Source organism: Misgurnus anguillicaudatus, chromosome 20, assembly GCF_027580225.2.
Source record: "Misgurnus anguillicaudatus chromosome 20, ASM2758022v2, whole genome shotgun sequence".
Taxonomy (NCBI): Eukaryota; Metazoa; Chordata; class Actinopteri; order Cypriniformes; family Cobitidae; genus Misgurnus; species Misgurnus anguillicaudatus.
In genome coordinates this window covers 17,736,637-17,760,158 of record NC_073356.2, presented here as the reverse complement: position 1 = coordinate 17,760,158, position 23,522 = coordinate 17,736,637, and the positions used below count along the sequence as shown (strand labels likewise).

The 23,522-nt window shown below is 35.9% G+C and overlaps 5 protein-coding genes across 6 annotated transcripts in view; 3 read left to right on the top strand and 2 right to left on the bottom strand.

Moving 5' to 3' along the window:
* The window catches only part of macf1a (microtubule actin crosslinking factor 1a), a 212,967-nt gene extending 209,304 nt beyond the window's left edge, over positions 1–3,663 (top strand). The window contains exons 100-102 of the mRNA XM_073858236.1: positions 62–175; positions 511–616; positions 2,013–3,663. Of these exons, the coding sequence (XP_073714337.1) occupies positions 62–175; positions 511–616; positions 2,013–2,251 (459 nt within the window). The 3' untranslated portion in view covers positions 2,252–3,663. The remainder of the gene's footprint in view (positions 1–61; positions 176–510; positions 617–2,012) is intronic.
* Positions 3,664–7,510: 3,847 nt separating this feature from the next.
* Positions 7,511–16,427, top strand: bmp8a (bone morphogenetic protein 8a). The gene is made up of 7 exons (XM_055167066.2): positions 7,511–8,685; positions 12,134–12,326; positions 13,303–13,451; positions 15,377–15,568; positions 15,670–15,749; positions 15,869–15,979; positions 16,092–16,427. The coding sequence occupies exons 1-7, from the start codon at positions 8,187–8,189 to the stop codon at positions 16,239–16,241; spliced, it is 1,374 nt and encodes a 457-aa protein (XP_055023041.1). The 5' UTR covers positions 7,511–8,186; the 3' UTR covers positions 16,242–16,427.
* Positions 16,428–16,568: 141 nt separating this feature from the next.
* On the bottom strand, positions 16,569–18,268 carry LOC129412698 (zinc finger protein 706). The gene is made up of 4 exons (XM_055167072.2): positions 18,161–18,268; positions 17,476–17,629; positions 17,238–17,353; positions 16,569–17,131 (listed from the first exon to the last, which is right to left on the bottom strand). Exons 2-3 carry the CDS (start codon positions 17,608–17,610, stop codon positions 17,258–17,260), a joined length of 231 nt encoding a protein of 76 aa, XP_055023047.1. The 5' UTR covers positions 17,611–17,629; positions 18,161–18,268; the 3' UTR covers positions 16,569–17,131; positions 17,238–17,257.
* Positions 18,269–18,453: 185 nt separating this feature from the next.
* psma2b (proteasome 20S subunit alpha 2b) lies at positions 18,454–20,547 on the top strand. Its single transcript, XM_073858237.1, has 8 exons — positions 18,454–18,598; positions 18,960–19,036; positions 19,131–19,263; positions 19,371–19,493; positions 19,585–19,667; positions 19,782–19,860; positions 20,020–20,071; positions 20,313–20,547. Exons 1-8 carry the CDS (start codon positions 18,558–18,560, stop codon positions 20,427–20,429), a joined length of 705 nt encoding a protein of 234 aa, XP_073714338.1. The 5' UTR covers positions 18,454–18,557; the 3' UTR covers positions 20,430–20,547.
* On the bottom strand, positions 20,138–23,292 carry ntaq1 (N-terminal glutamine amidase 1). 2 transcript variants are annotated; one of them, XM_073858238.1, is made up of 6 exons: positions 23,154–23,292; positions 21,439–21,538; positions 21,305–21,355; positions 21,048–21,200; positions 20,853–20,973; positions 20,138–20,769 (listed from the first exon to the last, which is right to left on the bottom strand). In XM_073858238.1, the coding sequence occupies exons 2-6, from the start codon at positions 21,439–21,441 to the stop codon at positions 20,666–20,668; spliced, it is 432 nt and encodes a 143-aa protein (XP_073714339.1). In that variant the 5' UTR covers positions 21,442–21,538; positions 23,154–23,292; the 3' UTR covers positions 20,138–20,665. The 2 variants fall into 2 exon arrangements, with proteins under 2 accessions (XP_073714339.1, XP_055023045.2); XM_055167070.2 differs by lacking the exon at positions 23,154–23,292 and adding an exon at positions 22,948–23,147.
* Between the last annotated feature and the right edge of the window lie 230 nt (positions 23,293–23,522).

Sequence of the window (23,522 nt, the reverse complement as noted above, 5' to 3'; positions counted from 1 at the left end):
CTTTTTCCCAACGCTTTGCTCTTGCGCTCTTCCTCGTCCTTTTTGCTGCCTCGTTTCCCAGTCCTCCCAATCCCAACCTCGTGGCTATGCAAAGCCCTGGCTGGCACACAGTAAAACTCCAACTCCATCCAAGTGCCAGTCCTGCCCAGAGCACGGCCAGACCCCTGGGCATGAGGTAACCGCCCTGTCCCGATGCCCTAACACACTAACAGTTAAAAAAAATAAAGAACGGTAACAAGCTCAAACAAAACAAACAGCAGCAGCTTGATTTGACCCAAACAACACAGACAGGCATTGTGGTAGACTCATCATTCTCCATTTAGATCCAGTGAGATCTAAAGTTTTAGATTTTATTTTATTTCATTTAAAGATCATCTACGTGTTATCATAAATAGCCAAGCGTGTTTGATTAACTTTTTTGTAAAGTGTAGTCAACTAAATAGTGTCTGTAAAAAATGTATCTATATTAGGTTTAGTATCTGTATTAATAAACCTCATCTTCTTTTAAAGGGAGGCTCCACGTCCAAACTTAAGAGACCAACTTTCCATTCCAGCCGTGGCTCTTTGACTGGTGAGAATGGTGGAGCCACACCATCTACTAAACCTGGACGCTCCGGTAGGAAATCCTTTACTCCCTTCCCTAAAGTCAAATACACACTGAAGCTACACAATCTCTCTGTATAGCTCCTAAAAATAGTTTGTCAACCATTGCAAGTTACCATAATAGTGTATAATGGATTTAATTTTGATTTATTTCATCTATAGTTTAAAAACCAATAAAGTACATTAAAAATATATTTCTTATTAGAAATATATTAAATATAAGTAATTAGTGCTGGGCAAAAAATAATCGCGATTAAAATAAAAGTGATTTTAGGCATAATTATTATGTACACACACACACATTCATGTATGTCTTTAAGAAACATTTACATGTGTATATATATATATATTTATTTATATTTTTATAATATATATTTTATAATATTCTATAATATATAGGGCTGTCAAAAGATGAATCGCGATAATAAATGTTTGTGTTTACAAAACATATGTGTGTGTACTGTGTATAATTATTATTTATTTTATAAAAACACAGACAATCATGAATATATTAAAGAAAAATGTGTTATATTTATATATAAAATATTTATATTTATATATAATATAAATTATATAAATGTATATACAGTATATAAATGCAAATATTTCTTAAATATATACATGAATGTGTATTTATATATACATAATATTTACACACAGCACACACACATATGTTATGTAAACACAAACTTTTATTTTGGATGCGATTAATCGCGATTAATCTTATAACAGCCCTAATATTATATATTACATATTATATAGAATATATGTATGTGTGTGTGGTTAAATATACATAATAATTAGACACAGTACACACACATATATTATGCAAAAATCACTTTTATTTTGTATGTGATTAATCACAATTAATCTTTGCCCAGCACTAAAAGTGACGCTTAATTAAATATATTTTTTAATTCGAAAATATATTTAGTTTTAACCTTCATATGTTAACATAAATTTAAAAATGTATTTCAGGGGCAACAAATATATTTCCAATTTTACAACCCATGCAGCAAAAAAATAAAAATAATTCCAGGCCAAAATATCCAAAATTTCCATGTTTGTATAAAATATATAAAGTATAATTATAAAATGTATAATTATGTTCAAGGTTGTTTACAGGTTTGTACAAAATGTTTTTCTTCCAATGCGACGTGAATATAAATGCTTTAAATTGCATTTATTTTAAAATATATTTCAAAATATAAAAAATGGCCAAAACAAATTTGGTGAAAAATACATTTTTGTAAACATATTTCAAAATATATTTCAGCACATATATTTTTTGGCCATTTTTTTTGCATATTTTGAAATATATTTAAAATTATATTTAAAAATACATTTTTTGGCTGTATGGAAATGTGTACTTTATCTCAAACTAATAAACTTCATTTATTTATTTTCAGACACTAAACGCACTCCATCCTCTACGAGCGGCCCGGCCAGTCGAGCAGGGAGCCGTGCCGGAAGCCGAGCCAGCAGCCGAAGGGGCAGCGACGCTTCCGACACTTCCGAGCTCATGGAGACCCGTTCGGCTTGCTCCGATACCTCAGACACACCTCGCCGACCTGGGGCCAAACCCTCCAAAATCCCTACCATCTCCAAGAAGACCCCAAGCCCTAAAACACCAGCAGGGAAGAAATAAAGTCTCCATCACAATCTATATGACTGACGCTGAGCTGGTTCTGATTAACCAGCAGGAGAGAAACAAACAACTTCTCTCGTTCTCCTCTCACTCGCATGCCCTCATCAGCCAGCTCAGACCAGTAGGGGTAAATGAGACGGGACTAGACTCTTACCGAAACCCAGTCCGTCAGACACAGCTGTGCGCCGGTACAGCACCCAGATAAAACCCCACCATAAATGCTGCCTTATTTGTGTTATACATCACGTCCTTAATTTGACGTTTGTGCGATCGAGAAAGTACGACATGACGTATCAAACATCTACAGTGCACACTAGGGGGCGGTACAGACGGCTGTCACTTTTGCACTGGGGTGTTTTTCACCACTATGAATATGCAACCACCAGTCACACTCTCTCTCTCATACAGATGTGCATGATCATGGTTGAAACGTGTGCAGACCACTCGGCACGTTTCTGCCACTTAAATGAAAGAGGAAATCTTATATATAAACATTTCCCTATTTGGGATCTGTGCACTTGGGACATTTTGAAAGTCTGTATGTTTGTGTGTATGTGAGTGTATGGTAGTTTCTTCGAACACGGTGATCACGAGAAGAAATGGAAAGAAAGGTCTCTGTCTGACGTCACGTGTGATACTTAAGGGACCCCTAAAGCGCACAGCAGATATGTTTCACTTGCTTGCATCGAGCGTCTTCTCCACTGTGTTACAACCCAGGTGTCCATGCAGTCGTTGTGTGATATTCTGTTTCTGTTGAGCTTATTTTGTTACAGATATCATGTTACAGAGCTTTGTTTTTACAGTATGCAAAAATAATTACAATTGTGAATGTTTGTTTCATGGTTAATTTATAATCCTGATGTTTTTGTTTCTTTTCTAGAGTAAGAAACTGTATTTATTTGTGATTTGCAGTATCATATCAACTCTCTGACTAGTATTAATATAACCGAAATGACGTTTTCTACTAAGTAAACAACATCTCCTGACATGAAGAATTGCTTTTGACAACGATCATTTCTGATGATAACTGACCGTGAAGCTTAATAATTTCAATGGTGGCCTTTTCGCCAGCGACTACACACTTTAAATGACGTCAAAAGTGGCTTCCTGCTTCTTTTGTGACAGAAGCGTTCAGATTAATGGATCGTGGGGGCTCTAGTGAAGCCCCCATTAAACAGCGCTTTGAATTTTGTCTTGTCTTTGACAAGCTGAAGCATATGAAACCTGAAGAAAGGTAATTTTTATTTATTTATTGTGTCATTTGAGTAGGGGGATACGAAAGGATCCACCTTTTGATTGTTACTTTTTACATGACTGAGAGAAAACTGGGTGCAATTATGTAAAAGTACAGAAGTTATGATTATAAATCCTTTTTTGTTCTCTTTTGTATTAAAATAATGCTTGCAGTCAAACGGTCTCTTTCTTTATCAAGTGTGTGTAGGGATGGCACGGCTAACAGGAAATGACACTGTAATTACAAGCATTCGAGATAATGACACACCCCATTAAATCTTCAAAAGGGGGGCAAGCCTTTTGTGTGTACGCCGTCTGGCTTTTATGTAAGATTTACGTTGAATCATTAGGGAGTTCAAATATAGGTTGGCTCCATCATAGAAGCACCTTTGTTTTGTGTTTACGTCACCTGTGATGTGTGTTGTGTGTGTACGTGTGTTTGTATTGGTCTGTGTGTATGTTTGGCGGTTAGGTGGAACGGATGGGGTTTGGGAAGGGTGGTGTTCCATCATCTCCTTTCTGCAGCTGTGTTTCTGTGTTTATATACAAATATTTAAACCCACTCACATCCTTTCCCACCAAATACCATCCACATCTCGGAGCCAAGAACTTGGGGCATCTCACATTCCAGCAATACAACTTCATTCTTTTCATTAAAAAAAACAACATAATTTTTATTAGAGGAATACGCATAATTGCACATGTTTGAAACAGTATTTAACTGTAAACAGTTTGGAAAGGCATGCACAAGTCTTGTCAATTTGTTTCTGTTAGAGTTGTTTACAGTTGGTGTAGTTTACACAGATATACAGGGAAGTGCACTGTGTGTACTTCATAAGGAAGGAGAACAAGTGTATAAGTCTATTTTAGATGCCTTTTTCAACATATCACCATTTTCTAGTCTCTTAAATCATCGTGATATGTTATTTTTTAATTCAGATATTTTATTTAGGGCCGGACAGGGCTTATTCTAAGTTAACCTTATAACAGATCTTATATAATAGATTCTTTCACTCAGTAATTTAGGTAAATTACCATAAATTTACCAGTAAATACAAAAAAGTGCTGTTCACACATGCAGTGATGTTCCATCTTTAGGTAAAAAGACATCATTCACACATCAGTATCAAAATACCGGTAACCTCTGTAAGAAAGCGGAAGTTACCTGTGGCGCGCGACGAGCTCAGTTTTGTATTTGTGAACAATGGGGGTAATCATATCCACGGTCCGTATTTTGCTGTTTTCACATCTTTGGCAAATGCTGACGGTCGCGAAGTTGCTCTTGACCAAACAAACGAAACCTGCGTCTTAAACACCAGTACTGTTTGCACATTAGACTTCACAGAGGGTGTGCTTAAGTTTTTGGCAAATAGATGGTAAGCTGTTTTTAACAACTTTGGTGAAGAAATGTGGATGATTACTTAAGGTTTGCTCGACTTTTAATCATCAGCGTGTGTGTGTGGAAACGTCCGCAAACAGTGCGGGCCGCGGGGGGTAAACGCGTAATCTGTATCAAAGCATTATGATTGGCCCGTTCTAAATGCCGGTAATCTACATTTTTGTTCACAGATAAGTTAGCGCTTACCGGTAAATTACTGGTAATCTTACAAACTCTCTTACTGGTAAATTAGCAAAATTGATTTTGGCTTTATTTCATTTTAAAAGAATGTTTGGGGAATAATTGGGTCATTCTACGGAAATGTCAATTTACATTATACCTAAAAACACTTTAGGGTTACTTTTTTATATTTTAAAATAAAAAAATATGTTATTTGAACAATAACACCTTCTTGAGCCATCAATGTAGCCATATTTGATTTTTGTTAATTAGTTAGAATACCAAGCACCATAGAAGTGCTCGTCCCCCCATTCATGTACAGAAGGGAAATGCTTTATTTTGAGATCAAAAACTGTGTTTTCTTCCATTTAAAATACAATAATGTGTCCACAACTATCAAATATATTATGTAGACTACATTAAAAACAAAATGCTAAATAAATATTATAGAATATATAATTAAAGTAGTGGTCCCCTGGAGTTGTGTCACTGGTGTTACAGTTAAATAAAAATCACACTGATGACATCACTTGACTTCCTTCTTTCAATTTCCGTGGTTAGTCCACTGTCTCTTTTCAGTTATCAGAAATCTTCTCATTTATATCATGATTTCATATGAAGCTTTTAGTTTAATTCACTGGTATGACCTCATTAACTGTTTGGAAATTGCAAAAACTAGAATACAAATGGATTAAACTACTTAATTTAGTGAGTGTAAAATTATTGACAACATGTGGTTTGATACCTTGCAACAGCAATTTTGTAAAATGCAGTTTTCATGAAAACTGTCACTGGTGTTACCTTAACACCAGTGACTGATGATTTGTTGTGTCACTGGTGTTACTGTTTTTTTTTCTTACACATTTAATAAAATCTTGCACATGTGACATGATGATAACTTTAAAATCATTGAATTCTGCTACACTTAAGAATTAAGCTTTAAAGCTAAAAAAAAAATTCATAAACACCTTTAATATTGCTAAAGATGTAAGGTAACACCACTGACAAAAAAACGTTGTTTATGCAGTCTTTAAGTAAATGCACACACACAAAAAAATCATTAAGCTGTCATTTATGTGTACTCCTAGTCAAAGAGTAATCTAGTAATGTGGACTAAGTTTAAATGTTATGAAATCAATTTTAAGACATCTTGCCATACCAAAAGTGGACGTTTCTGTAGAATGCCCCAACTGCAAAAATGTCAATGTGGTGTAATCGGTTCTTGTCAATTGGTGAAACTAGCTTTTTTTTTAAATGAAAATATATATTCATAAAAATGTGGAATAAAATATAATCATCTAGTTTAGTGTAATATGATTTTTTACATACATTTTTACATCATTTGTCAAAGAATATTTAGAAAACAGAGCTGTTTTCAGCATATGTCCGGACAAATATTACAAAAACGCATTAAAATTTACATTTAGAAATAACTAATAAAATTATATTTTAAAATTATTTTTTTGTGATGATTACGCTTACATGCTATCAAGGTATATTTAATATTTCTCATTCTTTGGCGCAATTGGCGGTTACACCATTTGACATTTTCAGCTCCATTTAGCCCAACTTTCATAAAAATGATGCAAATGTAATTTTTATTGCATAAAATCAACAAAACTACACTATGTGCATTAAAATAAACATGATGCATGCTTTTAAAACAAGTTTTTTTTTTAAGATTTTTGATTTTCTCATCTTGCCAAACCGTTTTTGTCACTGACCCAAAAACATCTTAAATGTCCTAATATAACTAAGGCCTAGTCTTTTAATCTAAACATTGTCCGGGAAACCGACTTTTAATTAATACACTGTAAAAAAAAATTGCTGTAATTATGCAGCTGGTTGCCAGTATTTACTGTAGAAGATAAAGACTGTAAATGTTTCATGTTCATTTAACTTTAAATAAACTGTTGCAAGTAAATAACATAAATGTAAAATCTACAGTAAGTTACTGGCAGCTAGTTGCCAGTAATACCCAGTAATACTGTAATTTCTACAGACATTTTTTACAGTGTATGACATCATAAAGATTTCATGTAAAATAATGAAGCATGTAACTGCCTTCACTACGGTTCATGTCAAATATATATTGCATATTTCCATAAGTACTGCAGGACACAGAATAAAAATGTGTAATTACAAAATAAAAAGCAGGCAAGTGTGTATAATAATAATAATAATAATAACAGATTATAAAAAATAAACTTTATAAATTCAGGGATTTTTAAAAAATATACTTTTCATATTACTATAGCTGTTTTTGTGCAAGCCTGGATCCCAAATGAGATCATTTTTATTTCAATCCACATGAAAATTGGCAGCAATTTGTGAAGTATGTATAGAAGATGAGACGGTTGATAGGCAAGATGAAGATTGAGGTAAGACGGTCTCTGGGAAGAGAAGGAGGAGACTTAAGTCATTTCAAACACTCCCTCTCTGTGGTGGTGCATATTTTAGATAGACAGAGATCACCCGTGCTCAGATCATGCATTTAGGACAAACAGCGCACATGCTAAGAATATCACAGCTGCATTGGATTTTTTATGTTTTTGTGAAAAAAAATTATTAACCAGGGCAGTTAAATATATTCTGACTAAAAGTTTCAGGAGTTTTGAGTGCCTAAATTCATTGGATTAAAACTTTCAAACCTGGATTACTGCAAGAACATATTTGAAGTTTTTGTTCTCAAATAGAGGATTTTATTATCTTGGAGTGAAAACATCTTGGAAGAAGCCAAAGCAGGTGTTGCGTTTGAAGAATATTTGAAGAGCTTGAACCGTTAAAGGCTTGGTTTGTATTTATTGTACCCAATGACTTTAATTTTCCACATTTTGTATTTTCACATTAAGTGCCTTTTCATTTAAGTCTTGTGAAAAACGTGAAGCTGCCAGGAGAACAGTTTGTTTTCCCTGAACAGACTGTAGATTATGAGAGAAACCAGGATCTGGTAAATACAACAGCATGAGTAATGTACATCTTAGTAGTAAACAATGTCCGTAGTGGAACCTACATTGCTCTGCCATTTGTGTGTTACTCAAAAGTAAATTTTCCAGCTTTTAAACACAGAAATTGTATAAATTCAAGGACTGAGCAGATCTTTATATAAGGCTGCAGAAGTAACAGTAAGGTGAACCAGCAGCAATGGAACAGAAGTCTTCCAACCACAGTGCCACACCACTGGACAAACATGAGACTGTGGCCGAGTTTGTACCCTCACACCGCAGCAAAGGGAGGAAAAACTGCGGCAGAATCCGAGGCCGACAACGGCTTTTCCCTCTGGCTGCTTTCCTCCCTCTTTGCGTGCTGCTGCTGTGTGTTTGGGGTCAGGTGGAAGGGGTGGTACATTCTAGCTTCCGAAGGCTAAGTGGTCGGGAAAAGAAAGAGATGCAGAAGGAGATTTTATCTCTTCTTGGGCTGCCCGGGCGGCCGAGACCACACCCACCCCTGCGCCCTCCTTCCTCCGCCCCTCTTTTTATGCTGGACCTTTACCATGCTGTGTCATCTGAGGGTGATGAAGGACCAGGCTTGGGTTTTAATCCGGTTGTCAGCTATGCCGCACTGCCCACCTTAAGCACACACACCCCACCCCTGGGCACGGTGGTCAGTGAGGCAGATACAGTTATGAGCTTTGTCAACTTGGGTAAGTGACAGCTGGTTAGGGTTAAGTATACTTTGGCAGCTCTGTGACCTCAACCAACAAGTTGATATAAAACAAGCCAGTGGCCACTTAAATGAAACATGAAAATGTGTATATATATATAGATAACAAAATAATACTTTTATTTAATGTGATAAACTTTACACTGTAAAAAGTGAAAAGTTGAATCAACTGAAAAAAATTAGGTTTTAAAATTTTTTTTATTTACATATAAGATACTTAATTGTGGTTCTTTCATATATTCACTAAAATTACTTTGTCACAATGTGGTGAAATGCATGTTAGTAAAAAAAGTATATCTATTAGAGATTTTGTTATCTAATGTAATGTATTCATATATTCATGTAAATGTGTCTTAAAGGGACAGTTCACCCAAAAATGAATCTGTCAGGGGCACCTGAGAGGGGCACCATTGACATCCATAGTAGGAAAAAATAACACTATGGAAATGAATGGTGCTCCTGATCTGTTTGGTTATCAAGATTTTTTTCAAAATATCTTCATTTGTATTCAGCAGAACAATAAAAATGTATACAAGTTTAGAACAACATGATGGTGAGTAAATTATGAATTTTCATTTTTAGATGAACTATCCCTTTAACTACCCTAAAACTTTATGGGGCCATTGAGTGTGATAGTGAACCAAATATATACCACCTCCTCCTGCACAAGTGTCATATTATGAAATATTTGAATTAAAGGCGGAGTCCCCCATGTTTGAAAAACGCGTTGGAAAAGGAGACGGGCCGACTACCAAAACACACTTATATATATTTGATATTATCAAATCAAATCAAATGCTGGGTTGCGTATGTGTGGGGCGGGTCTATCAACAAAAGGTCCAGATTCTATTGGGGTAGAGGCGTGTTTGTTTAGGTGATTTCAAATATCAACATTGGCTTTCAAACATCATGGACTCCGCCTTTAATTTAATTACATTCGCTACTGATTCTGGATCAGTGTTAATTAGAGAGAAGCGGGCAGGGCTTGTGGTGTTCATTGGTATCATTCCATATCTTTTCCTCTCAATCCAAACACAGACGATACTTATCTGCCACAAAACAAATAACAGTTAAACATCCCATTTAAACTACTGCTTCCATCTAAATGTCTTTCCTGTACTGATCGGTATCAATCCTTTTCAGATTTAACTAGCAGAGGAAAGCAGCATGAGTTCAAAATATTTGAATCTCTAAGTCAAACCTTAGTTTTAAAGGTGCAAAAGAATGCATTGAAATAATCTGTTAAATTGTCCTTTGATATTTTCATATGGTATGAGACTTTATTAATTGCAAATATTATCCAGAACAATTTTTACATGTCCATTTACAACCCTAGGATTTGTCCTTTAAATGAAATGGTCTATTTTTGCATTTATATTTGCCCTATTTGGAAGGGTCATGAATAATAATGTTGAGCTCTGCTCTGCTCTGAGGCTCATGCCAGTAGCTCACATTAGTAAACATGTTGGGGCGTAAATCTCTACTGTTACATCACAGCCGGCCTGAGATTGGCCTGTTTTTTTCAGCAGTCTGCACAATGTTTACATAAGAATGACATAACAATCATGTTTGAGTCTCACGATATGTCATTATCATGTACAGAGCTCTTATTATTCATCTATGCCTAGGTAAATACAATTTGACAATCTATGGCACCTTTAATTGTAAGTGTGTTGTAACATAAGGGTTTCTTACCTAATTTGATTTTTGCAATTGGTTAAAGGGGTCATCCCACTGTGTGGGAACATTTGCAGAACACCACCCAAATGTATAATGAAAGAAAAAGGCGTAACTTTTATTCTCGCTGTACACTGTTAGACTTTTTATTGTATATATGCGGTAACTCACTGGCAACTGCCCCATTACAGTACCATAACTGTACATGTTTTTTACAGTATGATGCCTTTACCGCAGTTCCATTTTACAGTATAATACCCTTACTGTAACCTAGTTTTAAAGAATAAATTCCCTTGAGGGGTGAATTGAACCCAGGTAGACCGCATCATAGGTCCGTAACACTACCACAGTGCCACACAGTCACTTGATAAGAGTTACTCGCTACACTCCCCAAGTAGCCTCTTCTGTCACTCTCCCGACAGTCCGAGGAGCGAAATCTTGGCGTCACTAGTGTTTTAATGTCTTAAGTCAAATCTGACGGTCAAGCATTTATCCATAATCCCTTTCTCGTTTCTATCTACCATTCTCAATCAATTATTTACACTGCTGAAAAACAATTCACATTTTGAAATTAACATAACAAATAAAATGTATTTCATTTCGTAGATATGTTTTATTTTTCCATTTTATATGCTTTAATAACACTGTTTTATTCAACTACAGTAGCACTAATGCTGTTGTTTTACAGCAGTCTACTGCAAATTCAAAATATACAGTAAATCACTGTAAATTAAATTTGAATACCCATAATGCAATGCATATTACAGTAATGAACTGGAAAAGAAAATGATGGTATTTTACTGGGCACTTTGTGGTAAGTAACTGTAGAAATTACAGTTAAGTCTAACAGTGTTGTATTGTTGCCGCCATTGCCATGGAGACATTGTGCTTTAGGAGCTGATATTCCAAATATGGTAAGGGGCGTAACATTTTCTTCACACGCCATAGCACTGGTTAGCTGGCCAATCAGAGCACACCGCACTTTTCAGAATGATAAGCTTAGTTTTTTGACCCTAGTAGTTGCATTGCAATGTCCTTAAAATCCTTCAAAGCATCTTAACAATGTTGTGGCAACCACCACGAACACCATGGTGGCAGCAGGTTTTCCCACCATCTAGTTTTCTACTCTTTCCTCCTGCCAATTGTCCTAAACACCAGTGTTTTCCTTTAATCTGGGTTGTTCTAAATGTGAATCCTGATTGTTGCTGATTTTTGGGAATTTACAAAGCCCAGTCCAGATCACGCAGACCATGTGATGTTGTAGTGGGCACACAGCTGTGTGAAATTACAGGCCCCACTGCAAGGCAGAGAAATGAGATGAAGTGGATGAAAATACTATCGGGTACTCCTCTAAAAATACATCGCTGGACTGTTATTAGTGGTTGCGTGCAGAGCTGCAGCCAGCGTCACAGTGCCTGTAATTACTCGGCTGCAGAGCCACAGCTGTGGGTGTTATAGTCCGAACTACAGCGCTCTTTATTTCTCCATCTTCTGCCAATCAGCCCTACAAAACATCATCTTTATTCTCATTTCACACACTTACTTGATGGTGAATGTATTTTTTACCAAGTAGTAGATTTGGATCAGCATCACTGCTGGTCCTGGAACAACATTTCTATCAACCAATCAGATTGCAGGATTAGGGCCAGTGGTTAGATATATATGGTTAGGGTTATGGGTTCGTATACCATTCTTAGGATTTGTTTTTTTCTAATTCTCTTTCTGATGCTTCTCTCTGTCTCTGAGCACAGTGGAGCAGGAGAAGGATTTGCTCCAGCCTCGCCCTTATTGGAAAGAGTTTCGTTTCGATCTGACTCCGCTTCCTCAGGGAGAGACGGTGACTGCTGCGGAATTTCGTATCTATAAAACTCTTCCCATGGGATGGCGGGCGAATCGCACCCTTCATATCTCCGTCTATGAAATTCAGAGGGAGAAAAGAAACAGGTCAATACTACATTATTGTTTGTCTGGTTTCACAAACTAGGCTCAGGATTAGGTCTTAGTTAAACTAGGACATATAAGTACTTTTAATAAATGTGCCTTACAAAAACATTACTGATGTTTCTAACTTGAGACAAAACAATAGCACTGATAATTTTTAAGATATGTCAGGGAAGCTGTTTTTAGTTAAGACAGCTCAAACATGCATTTTAGTCTGTGACTAATCTTAAAGGCGGAGTCCATGATGTTTGAAAGCCAATGTTGATATTTGAAATCACCTAAACAAACACGCCCCTACCCCAATAGAATCTGGACCTTCTGTTGATAGACCCGCCCCACACATACGCAACCCGGCATTTGATTTGATTTGATTGGCTATAAGTGTGTTTTGGTAGTCGGCCCATCTCCTTTTCCAACGCGTTTTTCAAACGGATTTAATGGTTATAATGAGAATTTTAATGGGCTTAATGGACAGTAGGAGTCTATGGGTCTATGTCTGCTTATTGTTGGGATGTTATCTGGCAGATGGGAACCAAAAGAACATCATTAAAGGCGGAGTCCACGATGTTTGAAAAACGCTTTGGAAAAGAAGACGGGCCGACTACCAAAACACACTTATAGCCAATCAAATCAAATCAAATGCCGGGTTGCGTATGTGTGGGGCGGGTCTATCAACAGAAGGTCCGGATTCTATTGGGGTAGGGGCGTGTTTGTTTAGGTGATTTCAAATATCAACATTGGCTTTCAAACATCATGGACTCCGCCTTTATATCCTGCTGGGAATTCTGTAATGGTTTTAATAAAAAACAATACCTGTGTACCCTTTTGATAGTACAATTCGTTTTATAGACTTTATTAGTTAATAAGCAATTGTCCAAAACTTTAACTGACCATATCCAAATTACAGGTCACTATAATGGGTGTTGAATGATCCCAATAGTAGAAAGGCATTAAGTTGATTTTGGTGTTTGTTTGACAGGGAGCCTGAGCTGGTGCTGCTGGACATGCAGTCTGTACCTGCAGGTCAGGAAGGCTGGCTGGCATTTGATGTGACTTCTGCAAGCAATCGCTGGCTTCTTAATCCTCGAAGCAACCTCGGTATCCGTCTTTATGTGGAAACTGAGGAAGGTGAGCAATTCCTAGAGTCAGCACTGGTCTTTCGCTCTTGCTGTTTCCCAATGAAAAACATGTTGGCCAGTTTTACCAAATTTCCATAGTGATTGCTAGTGCTCATTAGATCCATTATCAGAAATGAAAAATGACAAAGATACTGATTCTATTATTTTCTATTCTTTATGAGAACTTTAAATTCACTATAGGGTGATTCACACGAAATCCAGATTAAGAAGGTGTCCAGCATCAGAATTTTTAAAAAGCCCTTAAAGCCATTTTTTTTTTGCACATGTAAGATTAAGATCTGAACTTACTATAATCATTATTTTTAGAGGATTTAAAAAATATTTCCTATAGAAGTATTTACATTTTTTAGATTATCATTACCAAAAATTATCATTACCGCAACATGATATTACATGAAATATATGCATTTACAAACACATGTTTTGGTAATGAGAACTAAAAAGTTGTCTAGGGAACTATGACAAACAATTTCAACTTTTATCTGGAGAGAAAAAATAAGAACTGCTTACCTGGTAGCCATCTTGAGTGTCACAGTCAATTATGTCCCTTCCAGCAATTTTTCTTGGACACATTTATATTCCTTATTATTGTCTCTACATTTATCAATGATCACCAAATACCACATGTTACTTTACTGTAAATGTTTATACTATAACATGCACTGAAGCTTTTTATTTTTTTATTTTTTTATTATAAATATTTCCAAGTCAAAGAACCAAAATCCAGTCATGTTGCGGTAATGAAATTTTCCCCTTAAATGTGGAAAAAACAACAAAATTGGTTTGTATGATGTCATTTGAAATTATATGCAAAATAGTACATGAAGAGATGTTTGCTTCTTATTTTGATACTCTTACTTTGCATTTACTTTTTTATCAAAATGTTTCATAACACCTCATAAGTCTAATTTCGTGAGAATTACCCTATAGTGTTTTAGCTCTCTCATGGTAACAATGGTTAATGTGTGTAAGAGTCCAATTGTGACCCAGTCTGGTAAAACCCAGCTAAAATAATTTTGCCATTAATGGTTTTCTACATAAAATCATTCTACATAATGTAAAGTACAATCTGTGAAAAATAACCTTTAAAGGGTACCTATTATTGCCTTTTTACAAGATGTAATATAAGTCTCATGTGTGCCCAGAATGTGTCTGTGAAATTTTAGCTCGAAATACCCCACAGATCATTTGTTATAACATGTCCAAAATGCCCCTATTTGTGTGGGAGCAAAAACGTGCTGTTTTAATGTCTGTACCTTTAAATGCAAATAAGCTACTGCTCCTTACTTCCTTACAAACAGACAGTGAGCGCTTTCAGTTATAATAGATCTGATACAGTCTGAGACAATAGCATCTAGTGGACAGATTACAACTCGCTGAGGGTGAAAAACTATGGTAATTCAGAACTGTAAGTGGGTGGGGCTTTATCAATGTGACCTCACACCGATAAAAGAATCAAAACGGCATGTCTAATGATACTGCTTTCGTTTAATAGGGATTAAAAAAACAAGGAGTGGATTTTTTTTCATCGTAGGGTGGTTGAGTTCACAAACATTTTGCATAATAGGTGCCCTTTAAGGCTACATCAAAGATTGAAATCAAAAGTTGATATTTAGATTGAGCCTTTATCCTGGATTTCACAGAAATAAAACATGATGACATCAAAGTAGTTACCACGAAAGGTGCTGTTGGCTGTTTTACTTCTTCAAACACACACTCTCTTTAAAACCTGCACTACAACAACATGTGCAAATCTGATGACAGCAAACATGAATGTACAAAATGAATAATTTCTGATTGACTAGTTTTCTGATTGTGGGCCAAACAGACTTATTATTGCATCAATTTGCTATTTAAGTGAAATCTATATATATATTTACAATGATTGTAAAATGCTGAAATCTTTTGTCACAGACCGGTCATTGTCTGCTGGGTTGGTGGGTCTGGTTGGCCGTAGAGGGCCACGCTCTAAGCAGCCCTTCATGGTGACATTTTTCAGGGCTAGCCAAGCCCCCTGCCGCCCACCTCGTGCTCTGAGACACAACAACCCTCGCAAGAAAAAACCCAAGTACGATCTGCCACACCCAAACAGACCCGGCATATTTGGTGAGCCACAATAACGTTAGTGACAGTATATTATGAGTCACAATAAAAAGTGCTTTAAAGGGGCATTTAAAATAACGGGGCTTTAATCTTATTAATTCCAGACCAAAATTATGCCACCAGTGGACGCCAAGCCTGTAAGAAACATGAACTCTATGTCAGCTTCAGTGACCTTGGTTGGAAGGTGAAAAACATTACTGTGACTTTTTAGGATGTTGCATGTGAATGCTAATATTATACTATAGATGAAACTCAACTCAATTGTATTTAGATTACATATGTAAAACACATTTAATGTTTTAGGATTGGGTTTTGGCCCCTCCAGGCTACTCTGCATATTACTGTGATGGGGAATGTGACTATCCTTTGAGTTCCTGCATGAATGGCACAAACCATGCCATGATACAGCTACTGGTAAATAATTTGTACTTTGACATTTTAATTTAAAGCGAATTAAACCATTATTATGTGTAGCTGGTTGAAAATTGACTTCTTTTATTGTATCTGTACTGACTCCTCTTGGCAGGTACACCTTATGAAACCAACCGAAGTGCCCAAGGCCTGCTGTGCACCAACTAAACTAAGTCCCATCTCTGTGCTCTTCTATGACGACAACAACAACGTTATTCTCAAAAAACATCGAAATATGGTGGTCAAGCACTGTGGCTGCTTGTGAATCCTGTACGATGTATTGCTCCTGTTCATTTAAGTTTAATATCTTTGAAGCATTTTGTAATGTACAAAGTCATGTTCTCATCTCAAATGACTGTCATGATGGTATATCAGGTTATTTGTTGCATGCACGACAGTAATGATGCGTGCATGGAGATTATCATATTACAATAAAATTATTTTTAGCTTATTCACAGTACTTTTTATGATTATACAGTACTGATGTTAGCTCGAAGATGCAATAATTTTTGGGTTATTTCACAACTGTTTTCACAAAAGTGCTCAGATGAAAGAAAACAGATTTTTTTGCTAATCAACACGACACAAGTACTGATTATATGCATATACATTTATTGAAAACTTTAGAAAACAATGTAACAAAAGTGTGTCCATGGGTACTGACTCATTCCGTGTACAAAAACAGGAGCAGTTGTATCGCATGTGTGATCATTTCAAGCACATTAACACAATTTATTCCATTCCTGGTTACTATTATAAGTAATACACACAATGGTGCAGCTCTTAACCATGGTTCACAGTTAAAAGATCAGGGCATTTTCTGATAACCTTTAGAAAACATGGTGGACAGCACCTAATCATGTTTTAAAAATCAAACTTTACAGGGACAAAAACACCATGGGGCAATAGAAAAGATGTATCGTCTTCAGTGGTGAATAAATATGAGTGAAAGCACATAACAATGAAATTGTTAGGTCACGCAGCACACTTTGAAAAGATGGAAGAAATATACAAATATAAAAAATAATGAGTGCTGGTGTGCTTGTGTCTGTCCTAAAATCTCCTTGTTACTGTATCCACATCTGGTTCAGGGTCTATGTTTAATACAGCGAGTCGAGTCAGTTGGCAGAAAACATGGCATTTCTTACCCGGGGTCTGAAAATTGGACCATCATCAAGAAAAACAGCCACATTAGCATACGGGTATGCATACTTTTGTAAATTGTGGTGTTGATGTATATCTAAACTTTTTACAGACTTACCCCTGTTTTAGGTCCATCTTTTAAGCTTGTACATCAACCAGTTCAGGAGGCATAGGAGACTTTGGGTGTTTGCTTTCAAAATGTTGTTTAAATGTCTTTGGGTCTGGCATCTGAGTCTATAAAATTTCAAAGTTAAAAATGTCAATAGTGAGTTGAGCTAAATAGACCACTACCATCAATTTATTATTAGAACAGAGCTGAACTCGACCTAAATTTGACTGACACACAGCATTCTTACCCTGCAGACAGGACATGTGTGAACCAAAGCTGCTTTGGCTGCAGTCTTCTGATCTGCTGCTTGACCTTTCTTCTTCTCGGCTGCTTTCTTTGCGTTCTTCTGTTGGGACTGTATCTTCTGCTGCCCACGAGCCATGACCTTCTCCAAACACGTACTGCATAATATGTACACACATTTAATTACTTCTACAATAATGTATTTTCAGACAGAATAACATGGGCCTTAATCAAGTTAAAAAAAGGACTAAATGCTATTTTTTCGATTTGTATAATTCCTTTATGCAGAGTAGTATGGCGACTGAGGTTATAACAAAACGTGAGAGTCTATTATGAAAAAGATCGAGTCAGTAAGAGATCGGTAGGAAGTATTTCACACTTTCCAGCTAAAAGTATTAAGTGTCGATGAAAAACCCATATCCAGTGTTTTTATATTGAAACAGAAAACCAATTTTGATGACCAAATATAAAAACCCAGACGGCGCTGAGCCCACATTAAGTTTTAAAGCTCTTCCTCATCCGGCGACTACCGCTTTCCTCACAACTCTCTCTAAACCGCCCTATTACCACGCAGTTAACGGCCTAACATAAAAATACAATCATTATTCATCACATACATTAGAAACCTATCAAAAAGGACACATTATAAGGCGAAATATGTCAAATTAGTAGATATTTAGAGACAATACCTCGGCGTTACCACGGGCCAGGAAGTGAAGGGCTAATGACGTAATTCAACGGCTTCCGTCAATGCCGTTTACATAATATGGGTATTTCAAAATTCACCTACTTTAAAACTGACAAACAAAAAAAATAAAATTAATTAGTATTTAATACTTCTATATGAGTTGTGTTTTTAAACATAATAATCATAGTTTCTGACTTTTCATAAAGTAAACCATTGCAACTTAAATCGAAACATAAACATTATAAGAGACATTTTATAATATTACACGTCTTTTTGAAAAAAAAAAAAACGAACCTTCATTATTTTTATTAGTTCACGAACTGGCTTTTACTTTGACTCTATTGTTCACAAAAAGTTAGCGGCGTTTTTCGGGTGTGTTTCCGGAGCAGAGGATAAATATGGCGGAACGAGGATACAGTTTCTCTCTGACAACATTTAGGTAATTTATCATTTATTGATCAACGTGTGACTTTGATTTTTTTACGGAATATTTATTTATACATTCTTTTATGAAAAAGTTGTTTTTTTCCGGAATGTATGTTACTTTGGCGATGTTTTACGTAACGTCGGAGATGCATTGTCACGATGTTAAATGTAAATATGTACTAACATAAATTTATCAAAACAAAATGTATTATTCACCATCAATACACGAAGAATTGTATTTGAGGTATTCTGTATTTATGTTAAAATACACATTCTGGGCCATAAGATTTTATTTGTCACGGTGTTCAGGGCTGTCATTCACAAAGTTGCCTTGGTGATTATTTTTGGTTAAAATAATTTAATGTATTCCCCAGCCCTTCTGGCAAACTGGTACAGATTGAATATGCCCTAGCCGCTGTTGCAGCCGGTGCTCCGTCCGTAGGAATCAAAGGTATATGTTTTTTTATGCAATTGCCTACTTTAAGTATGTTCTGCCTTGATATGCATTGCATTTGTGAATTAATTTCCTTTAAAAAAAATTGCAGCATCAAATGGAGTCGTGCTGGCAACCGAGAAGAAACAGAAGTCTATACTGTATGATGAACAGAGCGTACACAAAATTGAACCTATAACCAAACACATAGGCATGGTGTACAGTGGAATGGGTCCTGACTACAGGTATTTAACTAATACTATTGTTAATTTAAATGAAAAAATAACTGAATTGTCACCTAAGAATAATCTGCTTTAAAAGAAAGTACATTCAGGGTGCTCTTTTTGTATAGGGTGATGGTCAGACGAGCAAGAAAATTGGCCCAGCAGTATTACCTCGTATATCAGGAGCCGATCCCCACAGGTCAACTGGTACAGAGAGTGGCTTCAGTTATGCAGGAATACACACAGTCAGGGTATGTTTACTTTTAAGCCAGTGTCTGAATTTGTTATACTGGATTTCAGTTTGAGCCTTTGACGTAATAATTTATGTTTCATGTTTTGTAGTGGTGTCCGCCCGTTTGGAGTCTCTCTTCTAATTGCTGGTTGGGATGAGGATCGACCTTTCTTATTTCAGTCAGACCCATCGGTATAAAGGATAAACAATCAATCACACACTTTTTGGTTATTCTTTCATTGTTTTCTTTTAATTTTAAACATGCAACCATTTATTTTGTAAACATTCTTTGATCACATCCCATCGGGAGCATATTTTGCCTGGAAAGCCACAGCAATGGGAAAGAACTATGTCAATGGAAAAACATTCCTTGAAAAAAGATATAACCACCACGGTTGCTAAAACAATGCTAGTGCACTGAATCTAATCAATTGTATAATGTATTTCAGATGAAGGTGGCATAACAGAAGTTTTAAGTGTTTTATAAATTTGGGATTGGTATAAGTTTTACAGTTTTGCTCTTTACTACTTCAATACAGATATAATGAAGATCTTGAACTTGAGGATGCTATACACACTGCCATCTTAACTTTGAAAGTGAGTTCATCTCTACTGACAGTTCAATTTTACATTCATGCATTTCTGTAACAACATGAGAGTGAGTAAATGATAACAGAATTTTCATTTTTAATACTGTGCTCTACCAATTGAGCTACATGATTAATGACACTTAATTTCTCATACAACAGTTTGGCAATTAACAAAATAATGAAACTACAGTTTAGTGTTATTAAATTTAGGTGTGCTGCTCAATTAAAACATTTTTTTATTCCCACAGGAAAGTTTTGAAGGTCAGATGACAGAAGACAATATAGAGGTGGGAATTTGTAATGAAGCAGGATTTCGCAGACTCTCACCTGCTGAGGTGAAGGATTACCTGGCAGCAATTGCTTAAATACATGGCACTACTGCTCACAGTCATTTCGGTTTGGTTGTTTGTTTAAATTACACATTTTTATTATTTGTACATCTGTATAATTGACTTCTTTATAAAGGGTGTATAATATCAACAAGTGTTGTGTCAGATTTATTTCTATATGACTGACATTTCTCTCTGCATTTCCTGAGACAAGACTCCATGATGTACATTTTTCAACATGGCTTAGGTTCATTCACAGAGCAAAAACTATATTATTTCACTCCAAAGTGTTGAACAAAGTCTGAAAGTCCATAAACCTCTCCATAGCCCACTCTGACATCCATGCAGATAAAATCGTCAAGATTCATTTTAGTATCTGAAAGGGCACATTAAAAATAAGACAATAAAAAATTGTTTTATTAGTTATATAGAAAAAATGATGGGTACTACTATAAATACCTGATGCCTCTATACAAGGATATGAAGGAGGTGGCATACGCCAGTTGCCATCATTAGTCTTCATATGTGACCGATCAGAAGCAAATTTCTTTAAGTAGATGTCTGCTGGTATGACACGAAGCTTCCTAAAATGTATACAGCAAGCAAATTTAGTAGTTAGTATATGCATATTGGGATTTATTTCAAATTAAATACTTGCCTCCAGAAATCACGTCTTAAATGCTCATCAGATTGAAAGGCCTCCCTTGAATATACATCAAGTAAACAAGGAAAGGGGAGGATGGTGTCTAGATCGTATATATAGCTTGGTCCCTGTTTACTTCTGTGTAGCAAAATAACATGGTAATCCTAAAGGCAGGCATACAAAATGACATCCCAGATTAGAGAAGTGTAGGTTATCCTAAATGTGATTTTATAATTATTGAAAATAATAATCGTGGTAAGTTTCTTACCCAGATTACAGGTTTATCCCCTCGACTGGATTTTTGTTTCCAGATGGGTATCTGCATTAATTGGACAATGCACATATATGACAACTATATTTATTTACAATATATAGAGACATAAAACAGCATGACATACTCACCATTTTTCTTTCATTTGATATAAATACTGCATGCACATCATCCAAAGAGCAAGTCCCTTGATCCCTGACATATTCACACAGTTTCCACACATTTTCCTCACTGAAAACACAAACGTGTTTATATGTAACAGTCAATTTAGTACCAATATCCAAGGCAGGACTTACTGGGGTGGGGGCCCCTGGGGTCTCAGAATTAAAGGTACAAAAGCTGTCACTGGGATAGTACCCTTTAAATGGGTCCTAATATTTACATATTTAATATATGTAGAAACTTAAAACACCAAAGGAAATGTAAAATCATGAATCAGATAATTGGTGCTCTTTAATAATCATTTAGTGTTAACACTTATAGCTGTTGATTTCTACTCTAACAGAAATGATACAGCATCCTTAACAAAAAAATAACCATGGTTTTATTACAGGTAAAACAGTGTAGTCTAGATTTTTGTAGTGAGTATACTGTGATTTTTTCCTCTCACCTTTATACTCTGATATGAACATAATACATTAAAACCTTGAACGCAAATATAAAAATGAACTTTTTTCAGAAGTTTAAACTGTGATTCTGTGAAGCACAAGCAAGAGGAACTACAGGTGGGCTAGTGGATTATAATAAAAACCATAGGACGAATAAACTGGACTGATGATTTAAATGTTGTTTGTTATATTCCGTAGCTCTAATCCACTCGTTTACTTCTCCACAGGCACTGTTTGGTTACAGTGTCGTGTATGTGTTCTTGATGATGTCAAAGTACCGCGAGAGCGATTCGAAAGAAGACTTATTTTTCGAATCGCTCTCGCGGTACTTTGATGTCATTTGTCTGTCGGTTGTGGCGCCACATGAACTTGAATACACCAGTCTGTCTGCTTTCCAGTCACTTTTGCGTCAAATACTGTATATAGCCGACTGTATATGAGGTTCAACACGGTTGATGATTCAGATGTTAATTCATGAATGAAAGTGTGAAAGGTTTGTCACAAAATGACGCTATGTATCCACGCGCTTTTTTAAGTGGGTATCATTGACCTTTCCTAGATATCTGGGTATCAAGGCTACACCACTGAAAAGAAGAAAAAAAACATGGTTACAAGAGTTAAACAACACTTACTGTATTAATCTTTTTCATTTCACTGAGCGCTTCGTTTTCGGGTTGCTCTTTCTCGTTATCTGTAAGCAGCATGTCTCCCATTTCGCGTATTCACTATATATAGCGTCTAACTTATAAGTTTCAATAGCAGTAAACGCAGCGCATCATATTCATCACAAAGATGACTGACATATATATTAACGAATTTACTGCACCATTCCTTTCAAAGTTTAACCACCATAGACCAACCAATAGGCTGTAAAAGAAAATTTAAACGATGTTCATATTACTGAACAAATCAAATGAACGCAAGCACGGGCTCAAGCCCAATGGTTGCGGCCATGCCAATATCCATTATGTTTGAACTAAAAACTTAAAAAATGACTGATAAATATGAATTGATATAGTCAAACCGACTTACCAGTAACAGCTGGTGTATACACATTCATTTCTAGATGGAGTAATAATTGCATATTCAGACATAGTTTTATCTTCATTCATTCTTCACAGCACTTTGTTCGATTATTTCTAACTCAAATTACAACGACACGAAGAATGAAAAATACAAGATACACCACAATTATTAAAATGATTGTTTACTTTGCGATACCATCACATCGTTATTACCTATTGGTGTTACAGTTTATTTTGACCGTGTGGAACTTCAGAAGATTTGTCGTTCCGACATTTCAACGACTGTTCAAAGCACATCAGCGAAAAACAACAATGACGTCCGACTAACTCCTGCCTGCCTGTGCAGACTATGGTGCAGACTGCGTGTCTTGATTACCACCACTGACAGAATTAACATTACTCAAAGGGGAGATTTCCAATACTTTTTTAAGATGTAAAATAAATCTTTGGTGTCCACAGAGTAAATTTAAAGAAAATATTTTGTTCTCTGTCATAAAGAATAAGATAATCATAAAAATATAATGTATATGTTTTATATTGGTGATGCGCGTAACACGTAGCCTACGATAAACACGTAAAAAA

Coding starts and splice junctions, on each gene's coding strand:
- bmp8a (XM_055167066.2), top strand. CDS start 8,187: ATGGAACAGAAGTCTTCCAACCACAGTGCCACACCACTGGACAAACAT. Junction 12,327..13,302: donor CAGAGGGAGAAAAGAAACAG/GTCAATACTACA, acceptor TTTGTTTGACAG/GGAGCCTGAGCTGGTGCTGC. Junction 15,980..16,091: donor ATGCCATGATACAGCTACTG/GTAAATAATTTG, acceptor TCCTCTTGGCAG/GTACACCTTATGAAACCAAC.
- LOC129412698 (XM_055167072.2), bottom strand. CDS start 17,610: ATGGCTCGTGGGCAGCAGAAGATACAGTCCCAACAGAAGAACGCAAAG. Junction 17,354..17,475: donor ACACATGTCCTGTCTGCAGG/GTAAGAATGCTG, acceptor GAAATTTTATAG/ACTCAGATGCCAGACCCAAA.
- psma2b (XM_073858237.1), top strand. CDS start 18,558: ATGGCGGAACGAGGATACAGTTTCTCTCTGACAACATTTAG. Junction 19,494..19,584: donor CAGGAATACACACAGTCAGG/GTATGTTTACTT, acceptor CATGTTTTGTAG/TGGTGTCCGCCCGTTTGGAG. Junction 19,668..19,781: donor ATTTCAGTCAGACCCATCGG/TATAAAGGATAA, acceptor ACATCCCATCGG/GAGCATATTTTGCCTGGAAA.
- ntaq1 (XM_055167070.2), bottom strand. CDS start 23,027: ATGAATGAAGATAAAACTATGTCTGAATATGCAATTATTACTCCATCT. Junction 20,974..21,047: donor GACGTGATTTCTGGAGGCAA/GTATTTAATTTG, acceptor CATTTTAGGAAG/CTTCGTGTCATACCAGCAGA. Junction 20,770..20,852: donor TCCTTGTATAGAGGCATCAG/GTATTTATAGTA, acceptor GTGCCCTTTCAG/ATACTAAAATGAATCTTGAC.